Source organism: Dreissena polymorpha, chromosome 1, assembly GCF_020536995.1.
Source record: "Dreissena polymorpha isolate Duluth1 chromosome 1, UMN_Dpol_1.0, whole genome shotgun sequence".
NCBI lineage: Eukaryota > Metazoa > Mollusca > Bivalvia > Myida > Dreissenidae > Dreissena > Dreissena polymorpha.
Window position 1 is genome coordinate 88,031,099 of NC_068355.1, and position 11,836 is coordinate 88,042,934.

At 38.0% G+C, this 11,836-nt stretch overlaps 1 protein-coding gene across 2 annotated transcripts; it reads left to right on the forward strand.

The window, feature by feature from the left end:
* Window positions 1-649: 649 nt before the first annotated feature.
* On the forward strand, window positions 650-9,895 carry LOC127839418 (uncharacterized). 2 transcript variants are annotated; one of them, XM_052367784.1, is made up of 3 exons: window positions 650-758; window positions 6,423-6,514; window positions 7,076-9,895. In XM_052367784.1, the coding sequence occupies exons 1-3, from the start codon at window positions 696-698 to the stop codon at window positions 9,759-9,761; spliced, it is 2,841 nt and encodes a 946-aa protein (XP_052223744.1). In that variant the 5' UTR covers window positions 650-695; the 3' UTR covers window positions 9,762-9,895. The 2 variants fall into 2 exon arrangements, with proteins under 2 accessions (XP_052223744.1, XP_052223751.1); XM_052367791.1 differs by lacking the exon at window positions 650-758 and adding an exon at window positions 2,617-2,979 and having other exon boundaries at window positions 4,075-6,514.
* The last annotated feature ends 1,941 nt before the right edge of the window (window positions 9,896-11,836 follow it).

An 11,836-nucleotide genomic window follows, 5' to 3' on the forward strand; every position in this document is an offset into this window, starting at 1 on the left:
CACATACTTTCCACATTTCACTTCTCGTTTATAACTTTTATAGCTAATAAAATATACAATTTTATCTCCACTTATTTTTTTCAAACTAATTTTTTTAACATACTAGTAGTATAACAGTTTGTAGGGTATCTCCCAACCTCCCCTAGAGCCATGCAATTGATGATTGACTTATTCAAAATAATTGTGTAAAATTTAGCCTGGATTTTATCTATATTTCCAGTAAAGGTATGACCCCAAATTTCCACCCCGTATGTAAGGATTGGCTTTACCAGTGGATCAAAAAGTTTATAATACTCTTGAATGTCATATTTTCCAAAATAGCCTTGGTAACTTTTTATCGCATTAATAGATTTGTTTAGCTTACATTACCAACTTAGCTTCAGCCTTTAACCAACTTAATTTAGGAGTACCGGTAAACAGTAAACACATGTACTTGTACACTGATGTAACATACACGATTTCCATTATAGAACCAACATTCATATCCCCAATAGACCACACTTTCTGAACAATATAATTTCCGGCGTTTTATTAGTTTTTAATTAAACGAATTTTTTCCCTTAGTATGTATTTGCCGCTAATGTCTCTGTAGAAGCACGAGCATATTCGTGCATGGTTAAACAATGGTCGTTGTTTTTTCATTCAGCCTTGGGAACTCGCCTGGTGTGCATGTTACTTTATCGGCTACGGTTTGCATGAGGGACGACACGGACCAAACCACTTGTGACAATTCTGAAGATATTAATAACAATTTGAAGGTAATTGTATTTGAATTAAAGTTGTAATATTACCAAACACGAAGCTTGAGTTATGTGAATTGTTAAACTATATGTTTTTGTGGTAAATTTACCGTTTTGGGTATGTATGTACTTTATGTGAACTCTTTTAGTTACGTGAATTGGTGAGGTATAATATGTTTTTACAGAGGCATGCAGATGATATAAACGCGCCGGTCTGATATCTTGGTGGGAGGGGTTTCCTTGCTGCCGGAGTTACTTACTTAAAGAATCAAGAGCTATTAAATCATACAGTTTTATTAACCTATGGAGGTAACTTCGGTTATTATAATAACCATAAAGTTAAGGCGCTTGCCTAAATGACTAATGCTGTCTTTTAGCCCTCGATGTAAGTAGGGAGATTACTGTACTCGTGAATTTGTTTGTTTTTTAAATGTTAGCAAATGGTAGCGTTAGCTGTTATGTTTTCTTCGTGGTCAATCCGGGATTGTGTTCCATATCCCCACCGAGTAGTGTTAATAACGAGAGGACGATTGCGAGTCGCAAAACAACACTACCGCTCTGTCTTAAAATTAACAGAGCACGAAAACGCGTGCGGTCATTATCAAGGGACGCAACTCTGCTGTTATTGTATGTTGCCAAAGCTTTAAGTTAACCTGAGCTGGAAACACTCAGTAATCCATTGTTACAGGGAACCTCTTGTTACAGGGAACCTCTTTTGTGTCGTTCTTCTTCTGTTCTTTTCGATGTCAGGATTGGGACTTATATCTTTTCCATCTTAATTTAACAAAAGTCTTTTAATAAAACCTCATTTGTGATTGGCATTAGGCCTGACCACACAATCACGATTGGTATTTTTGCAACGTAAGTTTTCCATCAAATCTATGCCAAACGTTTGCAGGTTCCGTATTACAATCAAATCTCAGCGGAAATCGGCACAATTGTGAAAAATGGTCTCTTTTTGTTTGTTAATGCAAATAGCACAGGTGCTTTTTTTTAATTCATGATGTATATTTATTGTTAAAAAATTAGATTGCAAAGTTTTACTGAAGAAGATATTTTTTTGGAATGATTTGTCGATAATACTGGCGTTTTGTTGCTATCCATTATTCTTTATCAATCGACTGCAGTTTGTTAGTTACCATTCAAATATTCAACCATTCAAACAAGCTTGGATCATAAACAACATTGTTATTGGTTGTATTTTGTAATAGATTCGTAATAAAGTATATAAACTTTTTTAATGATTTGCGTTTAGTTCAAGGGAGTTTACTCCTGCTAAAGTGTTCTGAATTTATGTAAACGTTATCCGTTCTTATGGTCTTGTGACTGGTGAGTTTAGTGCCAAATTATAAATAAAACAGCTTTTGAGAAATATAACAGTACTTCATTATGAAAAACAAATACTGACAAAATGATGGTAGTTCCAAACTACATTGAGAAATATTACAGTACTTCATTATGAAAAACAAATACATGTACTGAACAAATGATGGTATTTCCAAACTACACTAAACTTCCAGTATGTCATCAACTATGAGAGTATTATTTAAAATATATTTGGACGATCAGACTAGAAATCGCTTTAATTTTAAGCAGGTATTTCGCAAGTTAGAGCAGTTGAGTGAAATTCGATCAAATCAAACATTATTATGATAGAACACAACGAATGAAAAATGTACGATAAGTAACACTTTCTTAAACACCATCTATAGGCCCTATGTCATATGTGTAAATGTGCTGGTTTTGACACAAGATCGTAAATAATTGTCACACGAGATCTGTATGTATCAGTTTTACTTTGACTTAACCATGTGTTGTTATTTTAAGTCCAATACGCCAATGTTCATTATTTAAAATTGTTTAACTTGCGAGCTTATAGATCTACATTGTATGTTTGAATCAATTGTGCGAAAATAGCAGACGTATATAATGTCCTTGGCCTTTCGAGCCCATGTACAGTCAGGTAGTCAGTTCCGAAAAATCGCCAGTTCCGCGACAAATAACTTTCATTCAACATTGAGAAAAAATTATAATCACATATGCTTTAACAAATTGTACAACCTTACACCTTAATATCTGATGATTTTTTCCGCAACAAACCGGAAGAAAATAGACAAATGTAAACAATCTGAATTGTCGAAACGCTCGCAGACATATTTTCGAATGGCGGCAAAATCAAGTCTGCGAGAACGGTCATCGGAAATTAGAACATGTTTGCTTCTATAAGGGATTGTCCACGGTAAGTGATCTTGGTATTGATTAGAGTGTTATTTATCAGGAAATAAGAAAACAATAAGGTTTATACATTCTCAGTCAGTCAGTCAAACTGTGAATTTAGAGTCTCGAAAATGACTCACTGCCACAGGTGTCAGTTCCGAAACAGACATGAAATAAACCAGGGGTAATATCAAAGGAATTTCTTTCTGTCAAACATCATTAAGTGATATTGTAAATTTGATTATTGTCCTTTACACATGGCCTGGGATGAAATTCTATTATTTTTAATGCTAACTGCTTGAAAATAATGTAAATATATTTGGTCCCAACCAGCATTTTTTATATTGCATTATTAAATAGGAAACATGCTGTTGCTACTATGAAAACATGTGCGTAGAACTTACTAGAAGCAACAGGAGATTCAAAAATTTATTTAACCATTTATATATGAGTATCTTACCATTTATTACTTTATACTATTTGAAATATATTCAAGTTTATCTTATATTGTTTTATAATGCTTGAAGTTACATGACAATATTATTTCTAAACGTACATAAATACATGTATCACACCCCAAACAGGGTGATAACAACATAATGTTTACCCGAGGATGGTTATGTTAACCTAACCCAGTTTTATCAACCTGTATAGGTGTGATATTTATTTTATTATACTGAACAAAGAAAATAATTGCTTGTTTATTCATTTACTAAGCACTCTGGCTCATACATTTCTGAATGCACGGACGGACGTTTAAAAGGCAGGTTGCTGGTATGAACTCATAAAGGGAAAAAAGTATGCCAATTTAATAAAACCTGATTATACAAATTATAATTGTTTGATATTATTTTTGTTTTAACTCCAAAAAATGGTAATAAAATAATGTCGCATGTGATTGTAATATGGATAAATGGGTATTGGACATGTATTTGTCACGTGAGATATAATTAATGTGACTGTAGCATGGGTAAATGGGCATTTGACTTGTGCTTGTCACGTTAGGTATAATTAATGTGACTGTAGCATGGGTAAATGGGAATTGGACATGTGCTTGTCACGCGAGGTTTAATTAAAATAGTTAGGCTTATATCATTATTTTTTCATTATTGTGAAGGACGCAGACGCGCCCGGACAGGAAATGGGGGAAATGCAGCAGCCCAGACCTTTCACCCATACAACTGAGATGTGTTTAGCTCTACTCATGTGAATTTATGAGTGTTGTACACTTGTCAAAGCTCTCTGACAGTTGCTAAGTTACCTACCTTTTCCTTATTTTATTTTAATTGGTTTCTAGTTTGTTGTTTTTTCTAGTTTTTACCTATAGCTTGAATTCCTATTTATATAGAAATTGATTAAGTTATTGTTCATATGTTGAATGGATATGATTTGTGAGACTGGGTTCATCCCCTCTGAAACAAGAACAGCTAAGAATGGTTGATGATATTTTAATTAATTTTTTTTAAATCCAGTCAGTATCAGGGGCACCCGTCTATATATGTCGTCTTTAAGGAAAGTTAGCCCATGTTCCACTTAGATTTTGTGGAATAAGTTTGCACAAAACATCACTTTAAATGTTATTATTATATTTTGCTTATTCTTTAAAATAGATTTTCTTAGTAAAGTTATATTAATACACCTTCATAAGCATATTTACTGGATAAAGTTTACATTAATATTTACAAAAATAGAACATTGACATGCATTGTGTGCTGGTGCTTCCTCGTACATTCTCATAGTTTTGTTTGACAATACTGTATGGTCTGCTATCCAGATTTGATGCGTACAGCGATAGGTTGTTTTCATTTATTTTTAGTGCCATTTCTGTATAAGAAAATGCTGTCCTATACAAGCATTATCCTGCCTTTTGCATTTAAATGTGCCATCTCTATCAGAACAGAGCGCAGGACTGTTCAATTTATTGGATACTCCTTGAGAAAACTGGCGCTTGTTATTTGAATTAACTGTAATCTTGAATCATCATGTGCAACCTACACAGGTTGAAATCGATCATTATTTTCTGGTTTCCTGTTATAGTTTGTTTAGAATCTCTAATTTGGGCTCTGAGAAATGAAACTTTCCTCTCAGAAAGATGCTGTCTCCAGTGGGCAGAGGCTAATCTAAGATAACATGGGGCAACATTAGATTGTATATTACAGTATATTTTATGCAAGTACAAATGTGTGATCTCAGGTATGGTCCATTTTATTTCGTTTTATTTATTCCTACTTTTTGTTTTCTATGTTGTTGCTTGGAAACAGTATACTGTATATTGTAGTACATATGTATATTATATGCAGGTGCCCTTCATTGTGTGATCTCAGGTAAAGGTCCATTGATTTGTTTGTTATTTTTAACCAGGTTTTCCGAAGGAAAAAACTGTTATTAGATTGGCGAATGCGGGCGGGCTGGCTGGCTGGCGGGCTGGCGGGCGGGCGGAACAAGCTTGTCCGGGCCATAACTATGTCGTTCATTGTCAGATTTTAAAATCATTTGGCACATTTGTTCACCATCATTGGACGGTGTGTCGCGTGAAATAATTACGTCGATATCTCCAAGGTCAAGGTCACACTTTGAGTTCAAAGGTCAAAAATGGCCATAAATGAGCTTGTCCTGGCCATAACTATGTCATTCATTGTGAGATTTTAAAATCATTTGGCACATTTGTTCACCATCATGGGACGGTGTGTCGCACAAAAGAATCACGTCAATATCTCCAATGTCAAGGTCGCCACATTTAAAAATATATTTTTTTTAAACAAACTTACAAAGGGGGTTAATTTTGTTTGTTCATTTCAAAAGTTCAGTTTGAGTTTTCTCCCTTTATCAGATTTTTTTTTCACAATGAAAACCTGGTTTTGTGACAATTTTGTCCCTTGTTTACTTTTTGCTTTGTTTGTTGTTATGGTTTTTACAAAAATCAGTCATCAAAAGCTAGTCTGTTTGATATAAAAATGATTTAACCCGCCTATGCGGATCAATAATATATAAGCACATGAAGAAAGGCGAAATGGCTTTAGGTCGATTGAAATTATTCAAGTTTGTCGATTTAAATCGAGCTTAAGCTAGGTACTATTAACATGTGCTTTTAAGTGATATCGATGTTCGTTCACTAGTTGATCGATGCATAGGCTATTGATTCATTCTATACATAGATGGTGACGTCACTACGTTATTGTCAGTAAGACCGGTGTGTACACAATGCTATTGATTATCAGCGCCATGGTAATGTCTATTGACCTGTCAATATAAACACAATCAAGTTGTTCACACTTTCGTTACTATGATCTCGGTTACTCGGATAAATACCATGGTAATAAAAACTTAAAATAGCAATAATACTATGTGTTGATGTGTCAAGTTCTATGACACGCTCTGTTTATTTGAAAAAAAAGAGGAGACCGGTGCTTTGAACACACGGGGAATACATGCACGTAATTGTAATTTATATCTCGCCGGCAGTAGAAAGCGGATATGGTCCAGAAGTTCGGAAAGCACGACATCCAGACCGAACACACCATCCGGGCATTTAACAGCCGACATAACAGGCGCTACAGGTACGATAACAATGACGGTGTATAATTCTATTCATAATTTAATGATACTTATTACTGGTGCTTTTTTGACAATTATTATTCCAATTACAAAATTCAGTGCATGATGCGATAAGCATGTTCATAGGGAATACGTATGTGCAACTTAATTATGAATCTCGTCAAAAAACTGAGAATTGCCCTGTAAAAGGGGTTAAATGCATGTGCGTAAAAAGGGGTTAAATGCATGTGCGTTAAGTGTTTTTCCAAGATAAGCCTTTGCATTTCGCACAGGCTAATCAGGGACGACACTTTCTGTCTAAACTTATTTTTTGCTAAGAAGAGACTTTCTTTAAACCAAAAGCATCATAAAAGCGGAAAGTGCCGTCAATGATAAGCCTGTGCGGACTGCATAGGCTATTCAAGGACGACACTTTACGCACATGCATTAAAACCCCTTTTCACAGAGCACGGCCCAATTTAAATAAGTTGACTGAAAATACAAGTTATTCTTTAGTGTTATTTGGACAACAACATGATTGCATTATATTCACGAGTGATGTACGCCCGGTTACTTCATTTCAGACGGTACTGTCTGTTAAAGATGTCCGCACCGAGAGTGAAAGTCAATGGGCGGACACTGAACATTGACCACACAGTCCCCTACTCCCTTAACAAGCAGGCGCGCTGGGAACTTCCGGAACTCATTGTAGACACCGCGCGTGCACCATCAAGATTCACTGCCCCAGAAGTTCAACAGCAGTTTGTCCGCCATATCAGGCACCATGCGGACAGAGTGGAGGCGATGCGAAAGTCATACACACAAAGGAATGCCGATATTGCAATTGTATTGAGTAATACTTGTTTACGGTTTATGAATGTTGAACAGATTGATATGCGAAATAACAATCTCGTCACTTCGTGCACGATGATATATCAAACATTTTCAGAAATTGACCAAGAAATCAGTGTATTAGAAGGCATTCAACGGAGTTTTTCAGAAACACGCTGCCGTGATATTAATTATACTCGTATCGATGTGTTAACACCATCTTCTCTGAAAACGCAAGCACAGGTCAAACCATCTCATTTAGAACATCATGGTTCTAAGAATTTCAAGAAGCATACAGCTATTGTTGGTAAGCGAAAACAAAATCGACAAACATGTGATGTGGATCTAATAGAATATTATTTGAGCACAGTGACTGCTGAGGACGAAGCGATATACATATGTCTGGAAAACGAACGCCAACATCAACGAACAACCATTACTTTATGTGACTATTTTCCACAAAATTTCTTCGACGATTTAAAACGTACCGTTGTCAGAGCAGATCAACAGACGCCGCTCAGTCCTCAAAGCGTACTTCCGCTTTCAGCGGTAGGAGAGGCCGCCACGATGGCGTCTATCCAGGCCTCAACTGCAAACGAGTCTCAAGCGAATTCGCGCCCATCCACCGCAGACGAGACCCTAGCGAGCTCGTGCGCCCCCACGACTGTGCACAGCTCGCGACGAATACATTTCAAGATGCAGGGTGCACGCATCTTGCTTCGCAAAGACGAGGTTCTCGGACACGATTTGAGGCAGATGTACGGGAAGAGATACATTGAGTGCGGATGCTTTCCTCGAAGGTTTCTGCTCGATATATCCAACAATTTCTATCATATGTATTCGTCTGACAAATTTGTGCAAAACAGCAAAGTCACGCGTGTGACGCATGCGTTCCTAGCTTTTGTAAGAGATTCTGCGCATGCGCTAGATAACAAGATGGAGCATGCGTATAAAGTTTTCCTTAATATAAACGCGCCATCCATCAAAAATAATGTTCTTGTTGAAAACCTGAGGTTAAATGATATTATGAATATTACGGATGTCATAGCAAAATCCAAACAAACTGTACAACTGAAGTATAGTTCACTGTTACGTTACGAAGAAGGCACTGAACCTGTGAAAATGGCATCAAAAAGAAGTTTTTTAGATGACGTTTTGGGCTGGCAAACAACATCGTATCTTACGAACAACACTGTGCTGATGGATCAGTGGACTTCCGAATGCAACTACATTGACACGTGGTCACATGGAAGCGAGTGCAGTGCGCCGTATAAATGTGAAGACGATGGGCAAACAGATGTACACTCAGAGGTATGTGCGTTATGCATGAAACCTGTCAGAAAATACTCTGTAAAGACCATTACATTGAAAACTTGCAAACACTGCAGTTGTGTTACATGTTTTACCAGGAACATCAGGAGACAAATGCGTATGGTAGTAACTCCTTTAAAGTGTCCGGTAATGGAATGTAGTGTCACTGTGGAGGCTAGTACAGTTATCTCCGTGATAGACATTCCGGAATGCCTGCAATATTTAGTTCAGTGCCAAAGAAAAGAGACTGAAACCAACCCGCTTAAAACATTTTGTCCAAACACCTCATGTCAGCGTATACTTGTTCGGAATTCCTTAAGCACACATGAGGTACAGTGTCCTTGTGGAGAGCGATTGTGCTTTGCTTGCTGTGGACTGCCACACTGGCCATTGTCATGTGACCAATACACCGCGTACCTCACGATGATCTTCCGAAGAGATGTTGCTACGCAACCGCCCGCCGAGTTCGTAGTAAATTTACGGTCTCTCATCTGCCGCGTGTGTTTGACAGAAGTTCAGAAGTTTGGTGTACTCGAGGCCTCCGCTACCATGTGCACGTGTCACAGAGAGATATGTTCCCGATGCCTGCAGCAGACGCGTCGTCCTCTGATCGAACACGCCGACACTTGCAGTCTGGTACAAACGCGACCAGGATACGTGTCCGGCACGAGACTGTCCAAGTGGAAGAGCCTTGCCTTTCAGCACAGGTCACAGCGACATCCGTACCGCATCCAGAAATTGAAAGCAAACTCCAAGCTTCTCGTCCGCAAACTGAAGCCTTACATCCTGACCAGCGGCATGCAGTTGGGATTCCACGTGGATGAGAAGGTTTTCTCGCACGAGTCACACAAAGTCCGCGACTACATTGACAGTTTTATTGACATGTATGCCACCGCATGTCGAGTCGGGGAGCTCACGTCGGCCCTCATTGACATCGAAGGTCAGGAACAGTGTAAGCAATTACAAAAATGCCTCCTGCAATTGTCTGTTCTCTCTAAAACTGTCACTGAGTTGTTCAAGTCAGGCGGGTATCAGAGACCAGACCGACTGCATGTGGAGCTTAAGGAAGCGAGGACTTTGGGTAATCAACTGCTGAACGCGTTATATGCTGGCACATTCGGGCGATAAGCAGTAATAGTAATGTCATTGGCGATTGATAATATGAATGATAAATTAACGTTTGTTTGTTTTAAAGACGATTTAGGCATGTTTATAATAGTTGTTATTGCAATAGACATTTAATAAATACAAACATGTCACAACAGTATTCACACGGCAAAAAAGGGTTATGAGGCTCAAGGGGTTTTGAGAAAACGTTTTCGATTTGCATTCGCCAAGTTAAGATATTTTGATTTACCAATGTACCAATCTGCAGAGGATGGGGACTAGATACAGTTAAGTTTAATGTAAACCTATTTATTTAAGCTCTGTTGCATCAAAAGACTGAGGCTTATTGAAACGTTATCGAATTCATTTCATCGGAAGAATAAGCAGTTTGTGACTTTGAAAGAGATTTTATAAAGAGCGCTCACACAGTGGGCTTCGAACCCATGACCACCAGGTCGCTAGACGAACACCATATCCACTACGTCACGGCGACCTACCGGTATATGATACTGTTAGATACAGTTTGTGTTGTAATTTGGTATTTCAACATCTCGAACTTCTTACTCGTACTCTCGAGACAGTCTGCACGTTTCATGTATTATATCATGTACCAGATATTGAAACCCTAATCCAACGATCAAATAGTGACCGCGTTACGAATCGATTCGAATACTACATATAAGATGTAGATGTTTGCTAAAGTATCAATATTCGTATCGTGAATGGGTGGTTACATAACGACCATAACGTAGATAATATAACGTACTATAAACACAATGGCGAAAGCCTAGTGGATTATGTACTAACTGCAGGTTCCTTTTCAATGATATTGTAAATTTTAACGATAACGATTTTACGGAATTCTCTAATCATGCGCCTCTAACATAATGATCTCCGCATGAATGCGACTTTGTACGAGGTGCTACGTACATCACGAGATGTTAAGTGCGATGTCGACAATTTAGAACACACGCACTATTATCGCAAATCGATTCAAACTCTGATCCTGATAGTCTAGTTGGCGAATTTTCGAACTATTTAAATTCAAAAGGAGAAAAACATTTTAAGCACATTGTTAAACCTGAAAATAAAGGATTTATAGACTTTGATAAAAATACGCTAAAATGGTTTAACGAAGAGTGTACAAACAAACAATGCAAATGAACAAGAGCTTTATACGAGTACACTCTAAATAAAAATGGACATACCCGCGAAAAAATGATTACATCGAAAAAGGATTACAAGTATACGTGTAGAACAACACAATTAAAATACAACAATGATTTTAGCAAAAAAATTAATAGTATGAAACGGAAATCATCCCGCTAATTACGGATAGTACGATGGCGACAATGCTATAATACGATGACGATAGTACGATAACGCGATAGTACGATGGCGAAAATGCGATAATACGATGACGACAATGCGACAATACGATGGCGATAGTACGATGGCGACAATACGATGACGACAGTGCGACAATACGATGGCGATAGTGCGATAATACGATGGCGACAATTCGATAGTGCGATGGCGACAATGCAATAATACGATGACGACAAAGCGACAATACGATGGCGACAGTGCGATAGTACGATGGCGACAATGCGATAATGCGATGACGACAGTACGATAACGCGATAGTACGATGGCGACAATGCGACAAAACGATGGCGACAGTGCGATAATACGATGGCGACAATTCGATAGTGCGATGGCGACAATGCAATAATACGATGACGACAAAGCGACAATACGATGGCGACAGTGCGATAGTATGATGGCGACAATGCGATAATACGATGACGACAGTACGATAACGCGATAGTACGATGGCGACAATGCGATGATACGATGGCGACAGTACGATATGACTATCGTATTGTCGCAATCGTACTATCGCACTGCCGCCATGGTATTGTCGAACTGTAGCATTGTCATCATCGTACTATCGCGTTATCGCCATCGTACTATCGCATTGTCGCCATCGTATTGTCGCAATGTCGTCATCGTACTATCGCATTGTCGCCATCGTACTCTCGTACAATCTCGCATATGTCCGTCCTAACAGTAGAACATCATAAGCATTTACT

Coding starts and splice junctions, on each gene's coding strand:
- LOC127839418 (XM_052367784.1), top strand. CDS start 696: ATGAGGGACGACACGGACCAAACCACTTGTGACAATTCTGAAGATATT. Junction 759..6,422: donor ATATTAATAACAATTTGAAG/GTAATTGTATTT, acceptor CGCCGGCAGTAG/AAAGCGGATATGGTCCAGAA. Junction 6,515..7,075: donor CGACATAACAGGCGCTACAG/GTACGATAACAA, acceptor ACTTCATTTCAG/ACGGTACTGTCTGTTAAAGA.